This window comes from Mirounga angustirostris, unplaced genomic scaffold (assembly GCF_029215605.1).
Source record: "Mirounga angustirostris isolate CCGP_5_RB_7025 unplaced genomic scaffold, mMirAng1.0.hap1 SCAF_17, whole genome shotgun sequence".
NCBI lineage: Eukaryota > Metazoa > Chordata > Mammalia > Carnivora > Phocidae > Mirounga > Mirounga angustirostris.
In genome coordinates this window covers 34776863-34804799 of record NW_026991725.1, presented here as the reverse complement: position 1 = coordinate 34804799, position 27937 = coordinate 34776863, and the positions used below count along the sequence as shown (strand labels likewise).

Below are 27937 nucleotides of genomic sequence, written 5' to 3'. Positions count from 1 at the left end.
ACCTCCTCTGTTCCGTCCAAAAACAAAATATGAGTTTGACTTCCTCTAACTTGGATTAAGTTAATCTGCCACGGCACCACACCTCCTTGTTGAGGCCATTTCTATGGCTCTATTCATCCCAACTATCATCCCTTCTGCCCTGTGCTTTGGGAACATTGGCTTCCTATCTTAGCGATGCTAACAGTAACCATACAGGAGGCCCGCAAATTCTTGCACGGATTTGTCTTCAATTTTTTAATTTTTTATTTAGAAATAATAAAATAAGACATAATATATAAAAATATGTACAATCCATGGTTTGTGCAGTACAATAGGAAGACTTTCAGATACAAAAAGACGGCAAACGGGAAAATAATAATTATCACGATTGTCAAAGGCCGGGACTGTTCAACTCGCCAGAGCCCAGAGGTGAAACCCAACGTAACTAGAAAAGAAGTTCTCGTCGGGAGTGGGGAGGGGACTACGCAACACTTAATTTTTCGCCTTAACGTTATTAGACACAGAGTGAGAAAGAACTCACCCTGCTTCTCAGAACAAGCTTTTTGCCTTTACTGAGCGGCTTTAATATAAAACGGGAGCTGACATTTGTCATTTGCGTGGGTAAAATGATTTGGGGGATAGAGCTCATCAAACAGACGGTCAAGGTTTGGGATGGGGCTTCATAGGGAAGGAAGGGAGTGAAGAGAAGAAATAACGCATGAATAGTTTATTTGTGTTTTTGGTTTTTTGGTTTTTTTTAAAAAAAGGTAAAACAGACTTTCTCCAGGAATTTGGAAATGGCTACAGTGCTGTCTATCCTGACATCCTTACAATGTCTGATTCAAGTATACTCTTAGAGGGATAGAAAACTATTCCATTCTCAATAGTCAAAATAGAGTTCACTTTGTCTATCTTTTATTTAAAAATAGGATAACCAGCAATCTATGCCTCCTCCCAAAAATATAATGCCCATCCAGATACGAGCAAAAATTCTTTAAAAGGGAGTAATTCCTAAGTAAATTCAATGGGGGTTTTGCTTGCAATAGAGAAGGAACACGTACCTGGGAAGAGACCCCAGGTATTCACGGTGAGTCTCCTCTGACTTCACTCTAATGACGTATGTGCACTAATTAAGGAGACCCAGTCAATAAGGACAGATGTTTTGAAGGTAAAATGCAACAAAAAATGTTGTGCATTACCTGTGTCTTGGCTCTTGACAAAAAAAAAAAAAAAAAAAAATCGCCATTTAAAGCTTGTAATTGTTAAAATACTACTAACTAGGAAAAGCTTTCAAAGGAACAGTCCATGCTGAAATAAATAACAGAACATAGCAATACGAACCTTATAAGGCTGGTAAATATTTGCTAAGACCATGCTAACCTGTAGCATAGAGGTACTAGCTCTCCGAAATTGCTGCACTGAAATTATACTTTCTATGGCATTTTTTTTCCCTTTACAGACTTCTATTTACATTTGGCTTTAAATATGAAAATATCTGATAAACTTTATAAAATGTACACTTTAAAAACATAGCTTCTGCAAAATTTTCTTGGAAAAAACAAAACAAAACAAAAACAAACCTGTGCACCAGAAATTTTAGATTTTTTTTTTCTGTTTTTCAGAAAGAAGTTGAAAGATTTCCCTCCCTCGTTCTTGCCCCCAGACCCCACCCTCTTTCAACTGTCTCAAGTCCTTTTAAGTGGCAACACTGTGTATTTGGGAGGAGCCCTCTTAGTGGTCACTCCGTGCTCCACTGCATCTTCATTTAATTTACATATCACTGAATACTCTTTGGTTTGATTATTTTCCTTTGCAAAATATCGAAATAGCAGCAGCTGAAGCCCTCAGTAACCTCTCGCCCTCAAAGGCCAAATTGTTCCCTCGTCTGTCAATCCTTTTGTCCAGTCAATCCCAATTCGTCCAGCTCTCTAAACAACTTCCCAAACCTGCCTTTAAATTTGGATTTAAAATAGCATCCCTTTGCTTGACATCTCTGTCTCGGTTTCCATGAAAAGAACACCACAGTTTTCAAACCCGGCGGCTTTGAAGGCTGAGAACAGCAGAAACTCTCATATTATTGCAGGCACGGCATTCAGAGATGGCTGTTCAAGACCCAGAGACCATCACACACATCAGTTTACAAAATACAGGATTCCGGAACAAGCTGTTTTTTTAATGGCATACAGGGATATAATACCATAAGAGAGTTGATTTTGAGACTCCAGTGAAAAAGAAAAGTCAGCAACCCCCAGAATTCACACATAAGGAACTTTAAACCAAAAAAGAGTTCCATGATTGAGTTAGAGCAGGGAGGGGAAAAAAAAAAAAAAAATGTTTCAATCAAGTCAGGCAGCCAGGCAGGAGAGACTTCTGGAAAACAATGTGTCCTTAGTAACCTGCTCTAGGGCTCCACAGGCAAGAAGGATCAGCTCGGATCCAATCTCAAATGTGCATACATAAAGGAGAAATAACCCTTTGGATCGCTATCTCCTCCTACTTGTGGCTGTGTTATATTTTGTATGGCTCTTGTTGGCCCCCAAATACTGTGACATTTTCATTCCTACCCTCTACCATTAAAATAAAGTCACTTTCCTCTCCGTCACAAATACTTGAGCTGATGTGCTTACATCAAAGTGGCCGGTCCACACCGTGCCGGCCCCCCCTTTGGCATCTGCAGCCTTCCAGACACTGTAGGATTCGCTCCAGACAGACTGATGCGAAGAACCAGCCTAGAGGCCAGGCGTGGCATCTTCTCGAAGGCCAAGTCAAGTTGGAAATGTCCTGACAGTTGGGGCAATGCATCCAGCCACAAGAGTTTAAACCTATCTATCTTTCATGTTGGGTGGCTCAGCTTTTGGAGATGCCAACTAACTCCAACTTAGGTCTTATCTTACGGAATAAATTTTGGAATGTGCGAACAGGGGAAATCCAGACAAATCTAGGAGCACATCACCATCTCTCACCTTATGCGTTGGCCTGGCCAGCCCTACCAAGCAGGAAAGAAAAGATATTTTGATTGTGTATGTGTGAATTTTACTTCACCTTTCTTCTTCCCCTATCAAACACAAGTTGTATGAAAGAGCAAAATCGAAAAAACACGGACACTTACTAGACTTTGTGTGTATGATGTTCTATTTTCTGAGTAAGGTGAAAAAGGAGAGGGCAGTTTGAGGTCTTGCTGAGGTTCAAAGTTATTGTTTCTTGATTTCAAGGCAGCCGTGGGGCTTTCTATCCTTTTTAGTATAAGCTCCACTGTGCAAAAATGTGCATTATCTTTGGTATTTATTTTAGGTAGTTTAACTTAAAATTTGAGATAACCCATTAACATCATGGAAGGAAAAAAAAAACAAAAACAAAACAAAACCCAGAGGCTACCATTTGGCTAGTGTTACATAATGCCCTTATGTAACCAGAGAAAGAGAGAGAGAGAGAGAGAGAAAATCAATTCTAGCAAACAAATTACTGGCCTCAAAAAAATCAGGCTCTCGTTTTGGCAGCTTAGTAGCCAAATACTTGCCACTTTGAAGTACATATCATGAGCTTTCAACGAAGTTCAACACTGACTTTTAAATTACACGAAAGAAAAACTACACGGCAACAAAAATACAATTTGTGTTCATGTAGTTAGCAGCTTTTCAAAAATTAAGGCAGAGTCTTGCCTTTGTTATGCCATTAAAAACATTCTTGTTCCCTAAAGAGAAGCATTCTGGATTAGTCAAATACCCAACCAAGGCTTGCCTGCAAGTTCAAGTTTTGTAAAAAACACAAAACAAAACATAAAAACCCCATAACTTATTCTACAACATGTATGTGCCATTGGGTCACGGGGGAGGGGGGCGGGGGGAGGCATGTTGAGTGCTTTATGTTCATCTCCGAGCTTACAGTCTTTCTTGGAAACCATTGTGCTAGCCTCAGTCCTCTGTGGCCACTTGCCTGGACCCACCTCTTCACCGGTACCGTCGTCTGAATAACTGCTTGGGGCCTTGGACCAACAGACTGTTATTTTAAAGTAAAATATTCCAGAGAAAGAAGCAGTCATATCTCCGACTCTCGCCGTAAGGGCCTGGGCTCTAGAGGGACACTTGCCTGGTTGTGAAGGTCTATGTCAGGGGGTGTGTCCGTACTGGTGCTCTCTGGAACCCCATTGTCACTGTCATCTTCCTCTTTGCTTGTGAGGGCGACTTCATTTTCGTAGCAAAATGAATTAGCATTTGAGAGGATATATTTCTTTTCTGCTAAGTCTCTGGCACTACAGAGGGGAGTGTTGGGCACTTCGTAAGTCTTGTGGAACCTGGAATAGTCCACTTTGTAATAGTGCTTCTCCTCGAAGAGTACAGGCTCGTAGCGGTGGCCCCAAAGGATCTCATTTGCCAGATAGGAGCTACGGCATTGTGTCGTCATGGCTGTGGCTTCCACCATGCCCTCCAGAATCACCACAATTTCAAAGTCTGCGTTGTCAATGTCCTGTTTACTCAAATCATATAAAGGACTGTCTTCATCTATTTCATGGACTATCGTGATCGGGGACACCAGAAATATGCGGTCAATTCCGCTGTCAAACCCGACATTGATATCTATTTGATCCAGGGGGATGTACTCCCCTTCGGAAGTAATTCTGGATTTGAGCAGCTGGGCTCTCACATGAGCTTCCACCAAGTGGCTTTTCCGAAGATTGCCCACCCGCCACATCAAACACAGCTTGCCGTCTCTCATGGCAATCACAGCGTTGTGACTGAAGACCAGGGTCTCGTTTCTCTTCTTTGGCTTTGCCATCTTTGCCATAACGGCGCCGATGATAAAGGCATCGATGATGCAGCCCACGATTGACTGGAACACCACCATGAAGACCGCAATCGGGCACTCATCTGTGACACACCTGAAGCCGTAGCCTATGGTTGTCTGGGTCTCGATGGAGAAAAGGAAGGCAGCCGTGAAGCTGTTGACCTCAGACACGCAAGCTTTGCTCTCTCTTGACGCATCCAGATCCCCATGGAGCAGAGCTATCAACCAAAACACACAGCCAAAGAACAGCCACGAGAGAACGAAAGCCAGGCAGAAGATAACCAGCATCCACCGCCAGCGAATGTCCACGCACGTGGTAAAAATGTCTGCAAGGTACCGTTGTCCCTTCTCCCCCACGTTGATGAACTGAACGTTGCAGTGGCCGTCTTTCTTCACAAAGCGGTTCCTGCACTGCTGTCGAGTGTGGACTTTACTCTTCCCGTTCCCAAAGCCATTTGCAACTGCCATGGTGGCCAACTTCATCCCGTCTTCTTCCGAAGAGACAATGCTATAGCGGTTGGTTCGCACACTGCCCATCGCTTCTGCCGTGGACTCCAGGGCTTCTGCTTTGGAAAACAGTCTGAGTTTTTGCAAAACCCTTTGGAGAAACAGTTTTGAATGTTCAGTGAGGACACACACAAAAAAGAATAAGGAGAGATTGGGGGTTTCCAGGAGCCTCTCGAGGTTCTACCAAGGTCTGTCTACGGACATGCAGAACTACCTCAGTAACTCAGCTGACATCCAGAGTACATGTCCTGAAAACAAGAACAACAAAAAAAGACATTATTCATTAGAAAAGAAGTCATTATTAATGGGTTCTACTCTCTAAGGTAACATTTCCTAGCAAGACACAGCCAGATACAGATAAATATACTCCGCAGTAAATTATAAGGTATTTAATTTCCTTGTACCCTAAAAATATTTTTTACTGTATTTAAAAGCATAAAGTCATTAAGCATAAGAGAGTTCATTGTTTGGGACAGTCTTTCAATCAAAATTTCAGGTTCTTTTTCCCCTATTCTTTCCAGCAATCTAGGAGATTCTATTTTTACAGATAAACCCCTTTCATTCTCTCGCTGGCCTTCTCTACTTACTAGGGTCCCAAGTTATTCAGCAGAAGAAAGACTTGCTAAGTCCAAGGTTTGTCACGAGGCTTTGAGAACTCAGACACGTCTAGAGAACAGTTTGCATCAAGGCAGAATATTAATATTAATTGAGTTGCAGGTGCATTATGGGAGGACACCGGAGCCCTCGATGACAAGGTGAAAATCAGAAGGCACAGACTATTTTGTTTAAATGATAAGAAAAACCAAAAACAAAAGACAACTGAGCAGGCAGCCCTTATAATGCCCTGAAATCGGCCCCGATTTCTGGAGACTGGTTGGGCTTGCTTCATCACTTCACACACTGCAAGCAGCCCCTTTGCAGAAATGCCCGATAACATCTCTGTTAGTGCAAGTGATTCTGACTTGAAGGCGTAGGTTTGCTCTGGGGGATAAAGAGCGAGTCTGTTGCCTAGCAATGAGTCCTGAAATTCTCCAGAGAGGGGACCGCCATGTGTAATGACAGGCTAGGAAGTAAGCACCTTTGTGCCAAAGGACCAGGTCTTTAGCGGATTGTGATAAGGCAGGAACTCATTTCATGTGGGTCCAGTTCTGTGTTTTCCCAAACAGAGACAACTTTGTAGGAGTAGGTCGTAATTGTCAGTCAGCTTACTTTCACTTCGAGCGCTACTGTTTGCTCTATGTTCCCATGGAGAAGGCACTCACCTTTACCTCATGTGAACAAACAGTAGTTTTCAGTTTTCTCCTCTAGCCTCATCCTAACCTCAATAACTACCTATTTACTTTAACTTCCCATCTTCACTCCACAGAAACTATTTTTTCCTTGACTCACAGAAGTCTAAGATAAAGTCCAACGTGTTTCCCTGTATCAAATAGAAATTAACAAAATGAATACAGCATAGAACAAAAAACCAGAAGTGATTCTCCACTCGTCCAACAACCCAATCGATCTCCTGTAGTAAAGGGGGACGATGGAAAACAGATGGAAAGGAACAGAAATTCGCTGCAGCCCTGATAATGAAGACTCCACTTTTTCTTTCTCCCCACCAAACCACACTGAGATTAAGTAGTTAACAGAACCAATTTCAGCCGAGCCACCTGCAAACAAATCAAGCAAGTCATTTATCTTGTTTTTGCGCACCCCCTTAAGGAGAGGCAAGGTGCATTGTCTTTGAAAATGCCTTGTTACAGTCTTTTCACTTCTCCCTCCTTATCCAAGTTATTATGCAAGAATGTGCCCCAACACATTTTTCCTGAGATTAGTCATCTGTGAAAATTGCAATGTGTGTTACATTTTGGCAGCTTTTGACACGTAAATGATGCCCGATTTGAAAGTGCCTTTGAATTACTTTATAAAAAGAAGTTACTGTGCCTTCCCAGTCTTCCACCTGCTTCAATGTTTTGTCTGCTTCCCTATGAAGTTTGTACTTGGACAAAAGAAATAAGATTCCTATTCCTCAGGGTTCTAGATCCTGGACGTGGAAAGAATTTTTTTTAACAGTGATTTCAGATTATTGGGCTCAAATGAAATTGCCAAGGATTTCTATGCAAAACCAGAGAGAGATAAGAATAGAACATCAGATGCAGGTGTACTCTCCAAAACAGGGGAAGGGGGTGCCTCATTTAAATAGTGCTTGTATCCTTGAGGTCTGAATGACTTCAGAGTCTTATAAGTTGACACCAAGAAACTCCCTTTTTATCATTCAAAACAATCCTTCCATCTGAGTTACCATTAGGGACCATGAGTAGACAGTTTCAAATTTCTTCTGACTTATTTCTGCACTCTGTCCAGATTAAAGCATAACAACCATACGAAATCTAAAGACTGAATTATGACCTTCCAAAAATCTTGACCCCAGGACATTAGTTTGAATTCCACAAAACACACTATACCAGCTTCCTAACCAAGAGCTCTCTGCCTTTAGAACTTTGAAAATAGCCTGTATTGAATGACTATTACTGTCTTATTTCCGCTGTTAATGACAGAATTTGTTCCACATGTGGAGCATCATTTAGAAATTTTACCATTCTGCCTGGAAAGGTGGGGGGGGAAGGATTCTTTTGGCAAAATGGAAGCTTTTGTCACTTCCAATAGATATGCTCCAAAACAGATTTATGTGTGTATATGTGTGCACACACGTTATGTGTATTCAGAGTTTTGGGGAGCTGACTACATAGCAAAAATCTGGAACCTGCCACAGTTTGCTAGGGTAATTGTCTTAACATCTCATTATGAAGAACGCCCTCCTCACTGACCTGCCCACATGCCCAAGTGGCTCTAGACGAGCAGAAAACTTCCTTGCCTGCTTTTCTCTCACTAAAAATCACCAATTCATGAGCATCTGGAAAAAAACTTTCATTAGGAATAGGGCTTTTGTGCAGCTTTATTTTAGGCATATATTCAAAATAATTCTCTGAGAAACATTCGATTAAGAGGAGATGAGAACACTAAGTGACCTGACTCCTTGCTGGGTGCAATTCAGGAGAAACCACATTCGGTTTGACGAACAATGTGTAAACTCCCCTCTCAGCCAAAATATTTAAGGGCCTGATATAAATTTAATAGATACAAATAATCATTTTACCCAGGCTATAACCAATGAGGTAGAAAGTATTTCTGGGAAATTGAGAGGCTACATGTGGTGCTGTTCATGTTAAGACTATTTATAGGCTGAGCCAAAATTAAGCATAAGCAATGGAAAAAAATAGTTCAGCCGTTTCAACCTTAGGTAGATGTTAAAGAGAGAGAGAGCACTATAGATAAATTCAAGGTCAAGGAGATAACACTGTATAAATGAGTGAATCTAAATCATTGTCCCCATATAGGAAATATTTCCAATTTGGGTGATAAAAAACTAGAAAAACATAATTATGAGAAATAAATGAGAATAAATGTGTCTCATAATATGGTCATGGTGTGCAGTGGATAAGAAAGTTTCTGACTATGGATAGCAAATAAGGATAGTAAAAGAAAGCGTGCTGGGCTGAGAGAGAGGTCTGCTAATGAGTGTTCAGAGCAGTTATTCCCCAGCTGACGCCATATAGACCAGCCTGAGTGTGCTCTGGGCACATGTTGCTATGTGAGCACAACTGCTAAGAAAGCAACCTCTTAGAAGCTCAGTAAACAGAAGGGAGGGGGAGGGGAAATAGGGGCAGGGTAGAGGGATAGGCATTTATCTATCTACCATCTATACTCAACAGTGCACGTAGCATCACTCAGCATTTGCAAATGCTGAGAAATATACGTACCTGGTGATTAAAAAACCCCTGCAGTGGTCTATCTGTTCAGGTAAAGATGTGGCCAATCTTTCATACTACTGAGAAGTCACATAAGGACTCTACAGTTACCCAGAGATTCTACACCTGGGGCATCTGAAGAGAGTAGAAATACTGTGTGTCCTTAAAAAAAAAGGCCAAATTCACAAGAGTTTAGAATAAATATCCCTAAGGATACCAATAATGTTAAAGAAAGTGCCATCAGAACAGGAGGGAGAGGGGTTAAAAGCAAAGTTAAATGACCTTGACCCCAACTTTGACCCCTCTCACCATCCCTGTGGTAACATGTATTACTCCTTGAGCCTTGAGATTTTTCCAGCTATTGGCAACAGGTAATATATAGCAGACCTAGGGCAGTGGTTAGTGAGAGGAGATCTAACAGCGTATTGATTATTAATGTGAAAAGAAAGCAAGTGGTAAAAGGCAATATGCATTCTTTGCATACCCTAAACACGTTTCCAATGCCTTGTTTCCTAACAGGTAATTCTGAGTATATGAAAATCCCCAGGATTCACAGCCGTATCCTAGTTACCATCCCATTGGTAAGGCTCATCCAGACACAGACACTTAAACTGCCCATTTCCTATCTCGATTTTTTTTTCAACTGTCATGCCGAGTCTATGATATGATGCAATCTTCTTGCAGAATCCAGTCTTTTTGACCACTGTGCTCTTTCCTGAAACCACGCTGTCTTCAACTTAGGTATTAATGCTACTATTACTAAGAATAATAGGTTGCTTAAGAGGGAGTGACATATGATGTGAAAGTTTTGCGGTCTTCGGGCTCAAATCCAACTCGGGCTCGTGCTCTCTTTCCCCAGCAAAGCAACTTTCAGACGCTCGCTCTGTTTGGAACTCGATGCTATACTTGAAGCAATGACAAAGGGAAAAAAAAAAAAAGACGCCAAGGATCAAGACTAGTGCTGAGTCCCAAGTCTGCCAAGATTTGAGACCAGTGCTCTAGAAGCACTCCCCACCCCCACCCTCGCCCTTTTTTTTTTTTTTTCCCCTTAGAGCGAGAATCGAACACAGGCTCCCTCGCCCCTGTCTCCAAACTCAGTATCTCGCTACAGCTGGTGCACTGGAAGTTATGAGCACAAACAGATGCTGCAGAGAAATCTGTTTCTATTGCTCAACTGTTCCAAGCATGTCTCAGTATTTTTAGCTCTGGGGATGTTCTGGTGCGCACACAAACTCTATAGGCATGATCTGGGACTCCGCAGCGTGGGTAAGCGCTACAGCAGCGTGACAGCTGGGCACCTCTGGAGCAGCGGGGCAGGGTAGGGTTGGGGACGGCGGCCCGAGTCCACTCCCCAGGACACACAGGCAGCGGGAGACAAGGAGGGAAGAAAACACACAGCAGCCCTTACCTGTTGCTGGCGCAGGAGCATGGGGACATGAAGTGGAAGTGGGGGGTACAGAGGCATGTAAGATCCAGTAGTTTGTAAAAAGCGAGTGAGCCAAAGCAAACCAGAATCCCCAAGAGCCCAGCTTGCCGGCGTCGGGCAAGGCTGCGCGCTGGCCTGGGCTCCAGTGCGCTCTGCAATATCCTGGGCTCTTTTGAGATACCGGCCCGCCTGGCTCCGCCCCCCGGCCTCGGCCGGCCAATCGCAGCGCGCCTGGCCGCTCGGCCGGCCCCGGGAATCGCGGCGGGGAGGGGACGATGCTACACCCGCGGCCCGCGGCGCCGCCAGCGAGGAGAACCTGCCGCCGCTTCCGCCCCCTCCGCCCTGCGAGCCGGGTCTGGGAGTCCGGCCCCGGCCGGGGAGGAGGAGGTTGCGCCCCGGCTGGGACAGCAGCAGGTGGGAAGCTCCGCGGCCGGGCTTTTTACGGCTGCCTAATTGCAGCCTGGCCTTGGGCAAAGCTTCCTCGCCCTCGCCGAGCCCCACACTGCCCTTGTCCTCCCCTCGGTGGCGGCTGTGCTGTGCGGGCTCCTCGAGGGGCCCGCGAGGTGCCAGGGCCGGACGACACGTTTGCAGGCGGGGAGGATTGCCTTTCAGCCCAAGCGCGTCTCCCTCTCCGCTCGCTCCCCCCCCCGACCCAGAGCTCCCCCCCCCGAATTCCCCGCAGAACCTGCGGTGCGCGGAGGAGCCGCGAATCCACTGGGGAAAGGGACCCGGACCGGCGCGCAGAACCCGGCGGGATTCAGACGCGCACAACTGTTGCAACTGCAGAGCCGCTGGGCTCTTCCTGCTCCGGGCTGTTGGTGAATTACTTACAAAGCGCCTGGACGTCCCTGAAGGGTGAACGACTCGTTCCCTCTCGCATTGTCCGCCCTCAGTCTCTGTCTCCACCACCGCCCGGCACGCTCTACCGACCTAAAATCAGAGCAATTAGAGTAATGAATTCTCTGGAACAGCAACTCCTACAGGCGCTCAGCTCTGCCCTCGCATCAGCGCCTCCCAGCCCTCATTCCCAGCAACCAGGCAAGAGCATGTAGACCCTTTAAAAACCTATGTCAACTTCAGTGTTAACCGCGTCTGGATCCTGGAACTTTGCAGCTTAATCCGTGTGTCCGTGTGTCGGGGTGTGTGTGTGTGTGTGTGTAAATGGAGTAAGTGCATATACCTCTGAGTGCTGTGGTGTCATAACGAAGCTTTGCTCTTAAAGGACACAATATATTTAGGAGTCTTCCTTACACAGAGTTTGAAATTCCTGCGTGTGTGTGTAATGTTTTATTTCCTCAAGCGAGCAAATGCGTCTTTCGTGCAGTTTATTTAAACCTCTCAACGGCCTCCCTAGAGTCGCTGAACTGCTTCGCCAATCTAGCTCGTATTCGGGGCGGCACGGACACGGTGGATTTTTGTGTGCAGGGGACGTGAAACTGACAATTCAAGGGAAGGGTCTGCGCGGGTACCCACTTCCTAGCTTCATACCCCGACATGGCCCCTAGGAGGTGCTGGTGAGATTTGCTAGGTTTTGCAGACGCGTACTTAACCCCGCTTTAGCAAGTGTGCCGCTTTTCCTAGCGCTGAGCGAGATACTGAAATTAAAAGTGTGCAATAAGTTGAGCGTGCGATGTATCTGCTTTGATAGCCGAACGTATTGCTGTTCCACTCCACTCGCTGAGATTATACAGCCCTGCAAGCCCCGTAACCGCCTTGCCTTTTAAAACCCTGTATGCGGGGGAATAATGCCTCACACCACTGGGCGGGGGCGGGGGTGGGGGGTTGGTGTCTGTCTACTTTAATATTTATTAAGTAATGTATTACGTTTAAACAGCTTGAATTAACTCTGGAAAATCGACGGATGTATAGAAACCCAGGCTGTGGCCCAAAGCTAAAAACTGGGAGACAGAGGAGCTAATTCTATGTAGTCAAAGGAAAGAGAACGAGTAACATCTCGCTCCACCACAATAGACTTCTTCTGAAATGTGTTTCTGCATGGATTTCTTCTAAGAAACAGGTGGGAGAGGTCCAGTTAATCCCTTAAAACATATTAAGCCTAAATGGAAAGAGGAAATTAATCATTATGTATGTCTCTTCTTTAACATGATTCAATCTGTGCATCTGTAGATGGCTAAGAATTTCCCAACCCATGTGAATTCAGAGAGGCAGCATTTTTATTTCCAGGTAATGAGCTCTTTTTGAAAATCAAACACCCAGAAAGGGATGCCATTTCTCTGGAACATGGATTGAAATTGTTTTACTTTAATATTCTACTCTAAATAAACTGAGTACCCCATAGGCCAAGATAGTTTCATATAATAGAAGAATCTCTTTTTTTTAAGATTTTATTTATTTATTTGACAGAGAGAGACACAGCGAGAGAGGGAACACAAGCAGGGGGAGTGGGAGAAGGAGAAGCAGGCTTCCCTCTGGGAGCCCAATGCGGGGCTCGATCCCAGGACCCCCGGGATCATGACTTGAGCCGAAGGCAGACGCTTAACGACTGAGCCACCGAGGCACCCCTAATAGAAGACTCTTTAAAGAAATGAACACAAAGTTATAAGATTATGGTTGGTTGTGTAAATTTAGTTATGGGAGGGGGCAAATGAATACACATACCCTAATCTTTCTTATCAACATCACTCTTACCCACCATGGGCTGATAGGCAGCAGTGCTTATTTCTTGAAATAGAAAGAGAAAAATTGATTATTGCAATAAGCAGCTTCGCAGCCTGAATCAAAGTGTTACCTTAATTATTTAACTAAATAAGGAAAATGAAGGATTCTGTTTTATAAGTAAATGAAATTTTGTAAATGCATGATAGCTTTGATTAACTCCACTGCTTCATGTTAAAAAGGAAAAAAAAATAAATGTGCATTTTAATTAGTAAGTGACTTTTCACTATGTCCCTATTAGGGAAATTCTAGTGTTCCAAAGCAGTCAGTGCTTTTTGGAGTGATGCATGATACAGATTTCTCTAGTCAAAGTGTATCTTTTTTTGGCTGAATCAGTCCTTATTTAGCAAAAATCCCCATTAGTTTTGGACACCAATGCAGTTGGGTGTTGGGATCCATCTGTGGATTAAATTTTTCCAAGGAAATGACAGTTATGCTCTTACTGATTCCCTCCACAGTAACCACCTATAATATTAGAGCCAAATATTAGTCATAATCTAGATCTGCAGTCCAATTATGAATGGTGGTGTGACGCAGAAGGTGATTGTTCTACTAGCAGCACAAATCTTTCCTTTGCACTTATATAAATATCTCTAGCAATCCAATATATTTTCAGGCTTCTATTAACCATATACGCAGTCCAATTTTACAATGATGAGAAATGAAAATCCCTGTCACTTGCATCTGCTTGGTGTTGAGAACCCGTTTCTAATCTTCACAGTAATAATTAATAGCAATAAAAAATAAATGTCAGATGAACTTAAAGTGTAGGCAGGATGAGTTTGCAATCTGCTGCAATGAGGACAAGCCATTGACTGTGGTATTTTAAGGCACTGAATGTGATTTTTTTTTTTAAGATTTTATTTATTTGTTTGAGAGAGAGAGAATGAGAACAAGTTGGGGGTGGGGGGCAGCAAAGAGAGAGGTAGAAGCAGGCTTCCTGCAGAGCGGGGAGCCCAATGTGGGACTTGATCCCAGGACCCAAGCGACTGAGCCACCCAGGTGCTGGGGACTGAATATAATCTTATCAATGGGAAAACAGCTTTGGCAATTTCACTTACCATACTAGTAAGATTTCATCTTCATAGTGAATTCAATAAATGTATTTGTTGAGTAAATACTTTGTACTTTAGCGATATGCTGAGTGATATGGGAGGCTTAAGAGCCCTGCGAGGAGCAATTCCCTCCCTCTGAGAATTCACAATCTCCCGTTGAGAAGACAAGCAATGCACAAGTGAAATCAAATGGCCAAATGGCAGTATAATTAAGGCAGGCTATGACTGAAGTGCTAAAATCGATCATGCAAGGGAAAAAAAAAATTCTGGAGAGTTTCTGAGGACTGAAATCAACTAGACTTCATGGTCAAGTTTAGAATGGAGGACTTAATCTGTGTGACATATTACCATGTAAAGTTGGGTTAAGGATGCTAAGAGCAAACCAGAAGACAGGATTGCCTCTTCATTCAATTTATGTCATAAAGCACCCATTTTGCTCCCAGATCTGTCTATATACATGTAATCGTGTGTATAAATGATAAGCCGCTTCTACGAAGGCTGCATGTCTCTGCCTACACCAACACTTTTTCTTCTAAAGCAGTGGGCTTTATTCCACAAGCCTTATTGGCCATTAGTGTCCACTGTAACACACAGTGGTGATGCCTTATTTTTCTGGCATACCTGGGAATGCAGCATATCACATAATAGCTTTTCTAACTAATTGACATTTCTTTGTGGTGAAAGTCATCGTCTCTACTATACCGTATGCATCCTTGAACTCTATCTGATTGCCCCTGGAACACTCTGTATTTATCTCTACCAGAGCATGTTTTGTTCCTCTCATGCTATTACAAATATGTTTCCCTATATGTTTTCCACTTTTCAAAATCCACTGCCATGTCTTTTTTTTTTCTCTTTATATCCTCATTGCCTTGCACACGGCCAAGGAAATACATCAGTCTCAATGAATGTCAGCTGAATGATGGAATGAAATTAACAGTATTTTTGAGTAGACTACGACTTTTGAACAATGACTCAGTATCGTTATGATAAACATAAGCTACTTCATTTTTACCTGCAACAGAGGGGGACTATCCTGGTGCAGTGAGGGCAATGTCTTCTACGTTAAATGACCATAGACTAAGCTTATTTAATCATCTGTTTTTTCCCTCTTCTCCACCAATGACAGCTTTCACTTCTCATTTTTGCTTCTGCCAAATATATCAGGCTGTCACCATGCTCTGTCTAATTTGTTGATTCTAATCTGTACTGGGCTGAGAAATTATATAACCAAGGTTGCTTAAAAATATATGCAAAGTGAAAGCAAATACAATCTGAAGGGCTTAAAGTGGATATATATTTTTAAAATAGTATGAGCAGATGCCAAATTTGGAGTTACCTTGTTTTGGTCAGTTTCCTTTTTCTGGGTAAAAAAGCTTCAGGATATGGATTTATGACATCTATTTTGGCTTCTCAGAGCATTTAAATGCTTTAGTCCTTGCATTTACTGTGTAATGAATCGTTGAGGAAGACCTCTGGGTAAGGGAGGGAGCTCTGTGTCTGCAAATGTTCATTTGTTTACATGTAGAACAAAGTCATACAGTCATTTATTGAGAAATCATCAGAGTGCTTACTGTGTCCATTAATATGATCTTTATTTTCCATCAAATATGTTAAAGCCAACAATAATAAGTGGGATCATTTTTTTTTTTTAATTCACACTTGCAGAACAGCTAAATTATTATTTAGCAAATTACTCTTCTGTCGTGCTCTGGAAGACTTTACGTATTTCATGTGGGTGAGGCAATGACACTCTGAAAATGCTGCATTTATCCAGACCCCCCGTTACCGTGGCTCTTAACACAGGGATTACGACGACCGTTTCATCCGTGTTGTCTGTGACACACCAGCTGCCTCAGAGCTAATGAACCTGAAGTCCCGGTTCATTCTCTGTTAAAGTGGATGGCAGCTCCTTAGGTCAGGTAGCCTTGTTATAAAATGCCTGCAACTTGGCATTCTCCAGAACTAACAACAACAAAAAGCAACTTGAGACAACCAAAGCTAGTCACCATTGGAGACATTTCAGGAATATGCCACAAGATACAAAGAATATACAAAACATATTTTGAGTAATGTCAATAATGATACTGTCATGTTACTTTTTTTTTGTCATGTTACTTTTGAAAGAAAGTATACATACCTGAATGTCTAGGTTTTGGGGATATTGGCTTTAACAGTATGTGTGTGTGTGTGTGTGTGTGTGTGTGGTTTTTCAAGTGTTGAGTCTGTATAGGTCTTTTTTTTTTAATTGTCAAAGCAATTATGGAAAATGTACAAGATAAACATTAAAAATGTAGATTAATATAGAAAACATAGAAAATAAATCCATATTCCCACCATTATAAATACATTGGTATATCTCTTCCCCCTTTTCCTATCTTTCTGTTTCTATTTTTATATCTTTATATATTTTTTTATAATTTTAGATCAATTGTGTCATACTTTTTGATACATGAGTATCATACTTTTTATATGTAAGTATTTGTCATGCAATTAAAATTCATTTGAAAGCATATGTTTTAATGTTTACATGTATTTTATGTCCTAATATGTATGAACCATACTTTGGTGAATCATCACCTATTCTTATACCTTTATATTCGTATTTGTTTTGTGTATAAAGATACATTAACTGGTCTTATAGATTGTTTATCTTCATCTCCTACTATTTTGTTAGGTTTCCAAATGTGGAATTATAGGTCAAAGGGTATGCTCTCTTGAAACTTTTATTTTTTTTTATTGCATTCTTTCAGGTCAAATCCCAATGCTTTGAATTTCAAGGATGTTCTAAGTTGTGTGATCTTGAAGGTGGTGACGGCATTGCACGGTGGGGAGAGTTTGGGCTTTGGGTCGTCCTGCTATGTGTCTGTGACATTGATCCAGTTAGCTATGAAAGACTGTTTTAGGGATTAGAAATAATGCACATAAAATGCTTGACACATGATGAACACTTAGGCAGTGGAATTATTTACACTAGCTCTTGGTACTGCTATTAAGGATGATGAGGTTAATAAATAGAATAACTTAATTGGGGGAGTAAGATATCTTCAAGAGATACTTATATATAATAAGCCTTTAAATAACATAGCAGGCTGTTGCAGTGCCTGCCTCAGTGGGAAAATCATAAATGAAGAGGTAAGTATCTGAGGAGTTTAGCAACATTTTCATAGCCGTATGGAAGTATGGGTTGGTGTTAGAGGGAGAAAAGCAAAGTGGATTTTCCAGGTGATGGTCAGCATTTTAATACATTCATAAAAGGCTATGGACTCTGAAAAACAAACTGAAGGTTCTGGAGGTGCGTGGGGTGGGAGGATGGGTTAGCCTGGTGATGGGTATTAAAGAGGGCATGTTCTGCATGGAGCACTGGGTGTTATATGCAGACAATGAATCATGGAACATTACATCAAAAACTAATGATGTAGGGGCGCCTGGGTGGCTCAGATGGTTAAGCGTCTGCCTTCGGCTCAGGTCATGATCCCGGGGTCCTGGGATCGAGTCCCGCATCGGGCTCTCTGCTCCTTGGGAGCCTGCTTCTCCCTCTGTCTCTCTCTCTCTGTCTCTCATGAATAGATGGATAAAATCTTAAAAAAAAAAACAAAAAACAACTAATGATGTAATGTATGGTGATTAACATAACATAATAATAAAAAAAAAAAGAAAAAGAAAAGGATATTGGGATTGAACATTAAATTCGGGCCAGATTTTTGACCTGTAAGACAAGCGTGAGGAGTGATACTTTCTTCTTTAGACAGGGAGGGATCTGCAGATGAGTGAATGCAAGGCTAAGAGATGTGAGCAGGATTCTTAGAACACTGATCTCACTGTCATTTCTCTGTCCATTGCCTCTGGCTGCGGTCCTACCATGTGATCGTTTCTTCCGGATTTCTCTTCCTACAATTTCCCGAATTCCCTAATTGATAGGGAAATGGGTTAATACAGCCTCTAAGCCTGCAGATTTCAAGCCCAAGTTTCCTTCCTCTGCTTTCTGCAGAGGATAACTTTTCATGGCATCTGTGCTCAGACAAATCTAAAAATCATAGAACAGGGCTGATAATTTTTGCAGCCAATGACTAATGCCCCCCAAATGGTTCCTACACTGACTGTAATACATAAAATTTGGCCTTGCACTCCTCATACAAGACCTATTTCCAAATGTCTGGCTCAATTCTTATGCTTCCCTGTGAGAGATTTCTTCCATTTTAAAAATAAATTCGGGGCACCTGGGTGGCTTAGTCGTTAAGCGTCTGCCTTCGGCTCAGGTCATGATCCCAGGGTCCTGGGATCGAGTCCCGCATCAGGCTCCCTGCTCAGCAGGAAGCCTGCTTCTCCTTCTCCCACTCCCCCTGCTTGTGTTCCTGCTCTCTCTATGTCTCTCTCTGTCAAATAAATAAATAAAATCTTTAAAAAATAAATAAAATAAAATAAAATAAAAATAAATTCAATCAGTACCTAAGGCGATGGTTAATCGTTTCCTCCTTCATTGACTTGTGTTCTGCAGGTAGATAGCCTTCATTGGCCCTTGGTTAATTTACCTTTTAATATTCAAAGTCCTGTGTATAAGTTACAGACAAGTAACTTGTATCACAACTATGCAGAAATCAAATACTATACCTCATAGTCACCGATAACATTAATGACTCATAATAATAGGAAAAACAGCATTAATAGCATTATATGATTATTAAAAGAAAACCCAAGTTATGTTACTGCCCATTTTATAGGTGCTTACTTAGATATTTTAATGTACTAATTAGGATCAAATCCAGATATCTCTTCTCCTCCATTTGGATTTGAGCTTCATCCAGTCCATTATAAATGTTAAAGAAATCCAAAGGAATGATCCCTAGAAAGGAGCATTTCAGAAAATTGTTTATGTGGTTAGCAACAGAGAAACTGAATTTATAACAGACTTAAATTCTGTCATGGTGTTTCAGCTTCTGATCTTCTCATCAGCAAAGGAGATCTCATTTTAAAACTTGTATTTATGCTAAATCTATCCGTTTATATGGTTGGTATAACTGAATCATCAAATTTTAGCAGGGCAGGAACTGACATGATAAATTATGCATTCTTGTCACCTCTTGGTCATCCTCCTGCCTATAAACTGAAATACAAAGACTCCTACTGTACCTGTGAAGTCAACGTGAGGGAAAAAATCAATTAAGAGTTTAGCTTTCCCATTGAGATTAAACCTCTTATACATGTTAACTTAACCTGCAATAACGCTTTCCAAAAGAAAAATTCTTGGAAGATGATGATGTATTTCCCGCTCGGGCAAAGGTTAAAACCCAAAGCTATTGTTCTTAATGCCTATTATTTTTATAGACAAATCTAGTACCTCCTTAGTACTGGATTAAGTAAAAGAAGGAATGTACTTAATAAATTAGTGGGCACAAAGCAAAATCAAAGTGCATAAACATGAAAATGCACGCACACACAGAGTTCTACCTCTTGACCTCAGTGGTGTGGTATCTAAAAACCTCACAAGACATTGAAGACGGCTCAATTTTGATCTGTAGTCACTTAGTTCTGGCAAAAGAGCCGTAGTCAGCTTCCAGACTCCAATTTCTCGGCAACTTGCTTTCATGATTCTGATTTTATGGTGTTTTAAGAGTTCGGTTATATCTTACAATTTGCAATTTAAAACATTATCTACTCACCCATTGCACACGTATTTCTTATGCATGAAAATAGGAAACTTTCAAAGCAGATAGTGGCGACTCTCTCAGGATTTTCCCAAAATAGAATAATCTATGAAGCTCTGAGGCTAAACAGCTTCAATCTTTCTGCAAAATGCTAGCTAAGTACACATAACTCAAGCAGTTCTTCCTTTGGAGGAGCAGAAAATGAAAGTGTTACTTGGATTTCCTGGCAGAAGTTATCCGAACATCTACCTGGTCAAAGCATCATTTAGGACAAAAGACTGTCACCGGTGCCATATTCAGAGTGTCAAAATCTAGGCAGTATAATGGAAATGTATGCAAGTCTCCTTAATCCTGGGATCACAATGAATCGGCGCTCTTCCCTAAGTGAATTATGCACAGATATTAATTCATTCCTCTCTGTATTCTCTCTTCTTTCCTCATGCAATGCTCGCCTTGGTTCGTTTTTCCTCTCCATGGTCCGCACATTTTTTCCAAGTCCTACAAGAAAAGAGGACCCAGACATAGCCAGTGATCCAGGCAGAGCACTGAGAATTGTATTATTAGCATTATTCAGCATTTGGTTCATCTCTGCAAATGCTGTTCAGGATCTGCATGATTCCAGCCCCGCAAGCTCCATTACAAAAGCACAGCCCATCAAAGCAAGTTGCCGGAAAAGCCTCAAGCACACTTAATATAAAAACCAACCCATACCCTGCAGGTAAAATAGTCCAGGCAGCACAAAATAAAAATAAAAAAATAAAATAAAAACCATTTTTGAAATTATTTTTCCACAAGGGAGAGCAATTCTCTGTGAATTGACTTACGGGCCATGACATAAAACCCCAAAATGAAAGAAAGAACAGGAAAAAGAGGAAGACCCCTAGGCACAGACAGGTGTCCTGTTCTTTCTCCTGTCTCCTGAACCCCTTTGGAGTCTCCACCAGCAAAGGAAGGCAGCCTGACCTGCAGCCCCATTTCGAGCAACATAGAGACTGGAGATCTCTCCTACAAGGTTTCACCCGCTAACTCCACTGAAGACCCCCTCAGACCAAGAAAAATTTTTCTCACAGGAGAGTTTGAGAGAGTCTATGAGTTCATGCTCAAAGTGAATTTCCTAATTTCCTCTCTGGGCAAATACCAGGGTATTTATTTCTCTTACGTAATTTCCAGGGAGTCCGCTATGTGACCCGACTTCTATTCTGTTGGTCTACTGAGGGACCTTACCGTCAAACGGTCACCCTTGCTGAGAACGTACCCAAGGACTGATATATGACTGCAAAGGAACTTAACAATTCCTGGAAGGAAAAGGGTTAAGAGCCAGTAAAAACAGCATAAATTTACACATGACCTAGTACGATTACACTTTTATTCTCTTCCTTGCAAGGAACAACAATGGCAACATCTATAACTAATACTTCTGGTCTAAAAAACCGTCGCAACAACCTTCTGGTTCGAAAGGATCTCTAGACAGAGAGATGCACTTGCTGGTGATTGTTCTTCAAAGGGATCTAAAGGGTTTATTACATCATGGAAAAATAATCTCAACTATTGGGAGCAGAGAGCAGCCTTGTGTGATCGGTTTGTGATGGCCTGATTCTGGCTGACAAGTTCTAGAATTACAACAGTTTTGTCCCGATTTTAACCTAACTGCGAGGATGGGGAATGCCTTCAATAGCCAAAGGATTTGACTTCAGAAAGAATTATGAGTAGAGAAAAGCCAACAAACAAACAAACAAAACCAAAATAAAAAACGGTCCTGGAGAAAAAGAGGGGACATGCATTTGTTTTCCCTTATAGATGAGATCAAATGCTCCAAAGAGTGAATGAGCCAGACGCTGCAGTCCTCTAGGTCCTAATCCTGCAGTGGAGGCTTCCCTATGGGAGCAAACTTGTTGTAAACTGAGGTCTCTATGTAGAGGGCCCGGGTTGGGGGAGGAGGGGCGTGGCGATAGAAAGTGGGCGGGGCTAGACTAACCCCTGCTCCCCATCTCTTAACTCCCTCCCCGCCCAACAGTCCCCTTTCCTGTTTTCCCTTTCTCCTCTAGGAATTTTCCATCAGCTGGAGAGCAAGGACATCAGTTGTCACACTGATGGGAAAAGTTGCACGTTTGCACTTGGCCATGGCTACATCTGGGTGACCATGTATTTGCGTATGGAGCCCACTGATGAGTGGCACTGCAGGGGCATGTCCCACCAATGTCCCTCTCTTCTCTTCCTCCTCGGTCCTCCGCCTTCCTTGCGGTTCCTATACAAACGTCTCAAGGAAAAACCTTTATGACGCTTCCTGGCAACGGAGCTCAAATATTTAGATCAGCAGATATCTGGAAGAGGTGGTCTTGGGGACTTTTCAATACAGTTAATTGTACTAGAAGTACTAATGAAGGATTCAATTAAAATGAAAAAGGTAGCAACCCAGGAAAAAAAAATGAGACATTTTGAGATAGTGTCCTTGGGAGATTTTTTCCTTTAAATATCAGCTTTTCAAAAAACTTGATCCCTCGTGTAGAATTTTACTTTTTTTTTTTTTTTTAAGATTTTATTTATTTATTTGACAGAGAGAGACACAGCGAGAGAGGGAACACAAGCAGGGGGAGTGGGAGAGGGAGAAGCAGGCTTCCAGCTGAGCAGGGAGCCCGATGCGGGGCTCGATCCCAGGACCCTGGGGTTATGACCTGAGCCGAAGGCAGACGCTTAACGACTGAGCCACCCAGGCGCCCCTAGAATTTTACTTTAAAATCCCCTTTATTTTGTCCATGAAAACGATATCGGATTGAGCATTTTGATGGGAGAGTATCTACATCAAGAAAAGGAACCAGAGCAAAGATATGTGATTCATATGCAAATGTCCCTCTATTACAAGACCCCTAGAAAATGAAAACCTTTTCCTGAAATCAGGGCCTTTCTGATATTTTAAATCAAGGATTTCACCCTTTCCACTGTTCTGGAGCAAGGGATCTGTAAAGTAGCACACAGGCCAAATCTGGCTCACCATCTATGCAGCTCCTGAGCTAAGAATGATTTACAGTTCTTAACTGTAGGCAGAAAAAATTGAAAGAATAATGTTTTGTGACACTTGACCATTTTATAAAATTCAGATTTCTATCTTCATTAGTAAAGTTGTAACTGGAACGTAGCCACACTCATTAGCTTGCAGATTGTCTATGACTGCCGCTTCTGGGCTAGAAAAACTGAGTTGAGTAGAAGAGACAGAGCCCATATGTGGCCCACAAACCCTAGAATACTGACTCTCTGGCCCCTTACGGAAAAAGTTTGCTGGCCACCGGTCCAGAATACTGCTATGGGCATTAGGCCAAATTGAGTATAAAGGGTATGAAACCATTCCTCAGCTCTAGTACTAGCAGGTTGAAAACATTTAATGGTAGGATTTATTTAACTGTTGGTGCCTCCTTGTTAAAATGGAGAGAAAATGCTCATAGATTTATTTTTAGGATTAACCATATATGGAATATAAAATATGTATTCAAACAATAAATATTTTCTGTTCAAACTAATTGTAGTTGACATATTTTGATCAAGTTCACTTACATGTCAAAATTAAGTGTCTTCCAAGTAGACTCCTAAAATAAAATTAAGGTTACTGTTTATATCAATCCTTAAAAAAATCAGTGAACGTCAACACTGATTCTGTGGAGACTGATTTTTGCACATCTATAGCTAGCCTGTTTTAGGCTTGCAGATCCATAGCGGACCTGAGAGTCTGTGAAACTATCAGACAAGTTTTTCCCTTTGAGTTGTTTCAACTCAAGGAATCTTGAATTTGATCTCACTAGCAATTGTTAAGTGTTGCATGTAAGGGTATTTAGTGATTGATAAATATATTTTAAAAATACACAATAAATAATAGAAGAAAATGGATTATTTTGCAAAAATGAAACTGTGTCCTGAAAAATGTTTAAGGACTTTGAATTTTGAATGCAGATTATATCATATGATTCCATTTCTTTGAGAAAACAAAAATCTTTATATTTAAATCAGTTTCCAAATCTGAACCTCTTTCTATATTTGTCTTTAGTGCTGGGATTAGGCTGTGGTAAAGAAGGCACTACACATCTCAAGTATGAATTTTAAGAGGTACAGAAAAACAACAACAACAACCCAGTAATCAAGATAAGCAATAGTTTAATGCATAATTTTTTAAAAAATAAGAATGCAAAATAATCCATGATTAACAAGGTAGGTCAAAATTGTTATATATATTCAGATTTGTTGGAGTTGCCTGCAATAGAAAAACTCAAAATATCAATACATTAAAAAAATACAAACCTATTTCTCTTCTATGTAAAAACATCTGGAGACAGGTACTCCGCAGACAGTATGCTAGGGGCCCCAATGTAGTAGATGTGATTATAATTTTTTATTTTCTTATGTTTGTATATTGGCATTTTCTCATTTTTCTCTAAATATTTATTATTTATTAATAAAGAACAAGACCTAGTACACTGTATAGTTTTAAGACTAAAACAAAGATGCCATTCCTTTTTTATTAAGAGTTTGTCTTCTTTATTAAGACCAAGACGGCATTTTGATCCTTCATTTGCTGAGGTGACAACAGAGAATACTGGGTAAATGCTCTCCCGGTGCAGGCAGCCTTTGCAATCATATTTCCACACTCACTAGGGAAGAAACATTATATCTGTCTAGAAACACAACTAAATCATTCATATAATATTTTGTTGTTTAGCTGTTAAATGTGTGAATGCAGAAATTGTTCTAAGCCAATAGAAGTTCACTGGTGAGGCTGAAGGAAAACTCCTCCCTGGGATTAACAAGAAAAAATAAAAAGCAGAATGCACATTTTTAATATAATGCAATGTGCACCTTTACCACCCTACTTCACAGAAGGCAAATCCTGGTAAATTCCTTCAAGGAACAGAAGTACAAAGTCACCAAAACTTGTTCCCACTAGGAATTTCTAAGAATTAATAGGAGTTTGATCTTTTCTCCCCAAAAGCCACTAGACATGCCTATAAGCCTAATTTAATCCTATTCTGTAAAAGTTACATTGTCTGTTTATTTTAATATCAGAAGCTCAGTATTAAATAAATAGGGCTTTGGACTTCCGCTCATTTGAATACTTCCTTTAAAAGGGAGAGAGGCAGGAACACATACTCCTAGCATTAACCCTCCTGCCCCTGGTTTGTCATCACGCTATTAATAATATGAAATGCTAAACCCACAGATTGACCCTGAGAACCAGATTCTAACATGTGAAAGTCTTCCTGAAACTATTGATTTCCAGAGAGCTTGTTTCTGATAGGCTTGTCACCTGACATTAATTTTCCTTAACCCAATTAGATAGTAGCATAACAGCTGTGCTTCCACAGAGACCAATTTAGCCCTTCAAAACATGTGGCATGGAGAAAACGTTCAGAATTGCCTCTAGGAATCAATGAAAGAAAAACACAATAGGGAGAAAAATCACATATGATACTGATGGGATTTAAAAACTAATAAATTATTGCATTTCCTGAGAAATTGTAGGAAGAGAATTCATCAAACATTAAAAAGAAATAAAGCCAGCCCATTGATTTCCATGGAATTTTGAGTTTTAGAATCAACTCCAATGAAATTGTAATAGTGATACTAATTCTCTCAAATAATATAGGATCCTCCCCCCACACACATCCTTTATATTTAGTTCAATTATTTTTTATTTTAAAAAAGTGATACTAGTGATCTTTGGGGTTCAATATTATTCATCAAAAACCCACGGATAAAAATCAGTGATCTTATTTTATCCTGTTTTAATATTGTACAGACATGGAAGAGGGGGTTGAACAAGATTTTCCTTGCGATACTGTCCAAAGGTATTTTTCTGTGATCTCTCTGGCCAAACTAAAATGGCAGAAATTTTACCTTATGTTATTGGCCCTCTTAACTTCGTCTACTAGAAATAAAATTGTTATAATCTTTGTTCAAAACTTCTGCATGAATGTAAGTCCTCTGAGAGTCATATAATTTAAATGATTAAGATGTAAACTCAGTTAAGTATGAGCTACTACCTTAGTTCTCCATGACCTGGGTGGTTTCAGTCCTATGACACTCAATATGACATCAATATATATTTCTTTGTTTTTGTGCAGTTACTTTAATCTGATGAGCTCTGAAGGTTGATATAAAGGTGCTGTTACTATTATTACTATTATTATCATAATTATCATTGTAGTTTCCAGTTCAGAGAATATTAAGCTAAAGACTACCCCTTTCTTTCTTCATGATCAGTAATTGTATGTGAGTTTAAAAACCATGATGTCCTGTCTTTCCAACACAATGTTCTTGTAGGATTATGGATTTCCTTCATACAGTCTCCTGGTAAAACTAATTAGATGGCAGCTATCATTGCAAACACACAAAAAATAAGAATATAGTGCATTTGATGCTTTTAAGAGTGTTCCCTTTGTAATTGTTTGTAAATAGCATACTAACAAGTTTTTGTGAGCTTCTCTCTTGTTCATGTTATAATAATCAACAAATGCACCGTAGCTACCCAATAAACAGCAACTTTAATATACACTAAATATAAGTACAACCCTCGTCCAAATATTACAATTGAACTTAACAATGACAACCACAAATTATGCATCAGAGTTTTGTTTACATCATAAAGGCCTCATTCTCAATACCTCTAAGAGTATACATTGAACATTTTTCATTAATCAATACAATAATGCATGCCCTAATACACACCCAAACATAACTTTACAAATAGTTAATGCATTCATTGAAAAACCCATTATCTCACTTGAATCCATCACCCTTTCTCTTTACAATACTTTCAATGAAAAATGAACTTCTCCAGTTTGTATATTCCACTGATTGATTGAAAATCTCCCTATTAGATTTTAGCATCGCTTAACTACGTGCTCTGTAATAGCAAATTTTAAAAGCATGAAAAGTAAATTCAAAAATCAAATTTAGGGGCACCTGGGTGGCTCAGTCGATTAAGCCTCTGACTCTTGATTTCCGCTCAGGTCATGATCTCAGAGTCATGAGATCAAGCCCCGCATCGGGGCTCCGTGGAGCCTGCTTAAGATTCTCTCTCTCTCCCTCTCCCTCTGCCTCCTCCCCCTGTATGCATGTACACTCTCTACCTGCCCCCTCCAAACAAAACAAAACAAAACAAAACAAAACAAAAAAGTTTAATTTTTTTTTAGAGATTTTATTTATATATTTGAGAGAGTAAATGAGAGAGAGGGGGAGAGAGAGCACATGAGATGGGGGGAGGGTCAGAGGGAGAAGCAGACTCCCTGCCGAGCAGGGAGCCCGATGTGGGACTCAATCCTGGGACTCCAAGATCATGACCTGAGCCGAAGGCAGTCGCTGAGCCACCCAGGCGCCCAAAAAACAAGTTTAAAAGGACTTTGTTTTAAAAGGATATCCCAAGCCAAGGCAGGACCAAATCCATTAATATCGGTTCCCTTCTCCCCAAAAAAGAGTGGACACGGAAAGGTCCACTGGAGAGGTAATCAATCACAATCCAGGGTAGATACAGGGAGATGGGGCTGACTTTAACTGAAAAGACCAGTTTTGACATGAAAAGCAAATAGGTGGGGAAAAAAAAAAAATCAAACCCATGAATGGAAAAAAATAAAAGTTAAACTATCATGAAGACAAACAAATGTATGATTAAGAAGACAAACAAATGTATGATTAAAAATCGTGTCCCTCAGTTGATGGCCCTTTAGCTCCAGCACCAACCCACAGCAGCGAGGTAACCAAAGTTCGAGAAAAACCTCAGCTCCAAACAGACTCTTGTCCTCTAGCTCAAGTACTCAACTCAGCCTCTTTTACTACACTTTAATGCCAGATCCTAAAAAGCTTGTGAAATAGTATACAGACCCATGGGCCAGGACGGAGTCCCAACACACTTTACACATTTGCCTTCGACAGTTGGTTGTAATCTAGGACCAAACAGAGAGAGGGGGAGAGCGAGCGTGTTGAGTCAGAGGCTTTTTCTCCTTGGTATATTTACGTGACTAGTCAGATGTTCTTCCTGAGCCGAAATGGTGATCTAGCCACTTCTTTCTGGATCTTCACAACTAATGTTTCCAT

The 27937-nt window shown here is 41.0% G+C and overlaps 1 protein-coding gene across 2 annotated transcripts; it reads right to left on the bottom strand.

The window, feature by feature from the left end:
* Nucleotides 1–219: 219 nt before the first annotated feature.
* On the bottom strand, nucleotides 220–11643 carry KCNJ2 (potassium inwardly rectifying channel subfamily J member 2). 2 transcript variants are annotated; one of them, XM_064583611.1, is made up of 3 exons: nucleotides 11554–11643; nucleotides 11320–11418; nucleotides 220–5516 (listed from the first exon to the last, which is right to left on the bottom strand). In XM_064583611.1, exon 3 carries the CDS (start codon nucleotides 5296–5298, stop codon nucleotides 4015–4017), a length of 1284 nt encoding a protein of 427 aa, XP_064439681.1. In that variant the 5' UTR covers nucleotides 5299–5516; nucleotides 11320–11418; nucleotides 11554–11643; the 3' UTR covers nucleotides 220–4014. The 2 variants fall into 2 exon arrangements, with proteins under 2 accessions (XP_064439681.1, XP_045744514.1); XM_045888558.3 differs by lacking the exons at nucleotides 11320–11418; nucleotides 11554–11643 and adding an exon at nucleotides 10471–10644.
* Nucleotides 11644–27937: the final 16294 nt, after the last annotated feature.

Bases quoted from the DNA above. Each gene is read 5' to 3' on its own strand.
- KCNJ2 (XM_064583611.1), bottom strand. From the start codon at position 5,298: ATGGGCAGTGTGCGAACCAACCGCTATAGCATTGTCTCTTCGGAAGAA.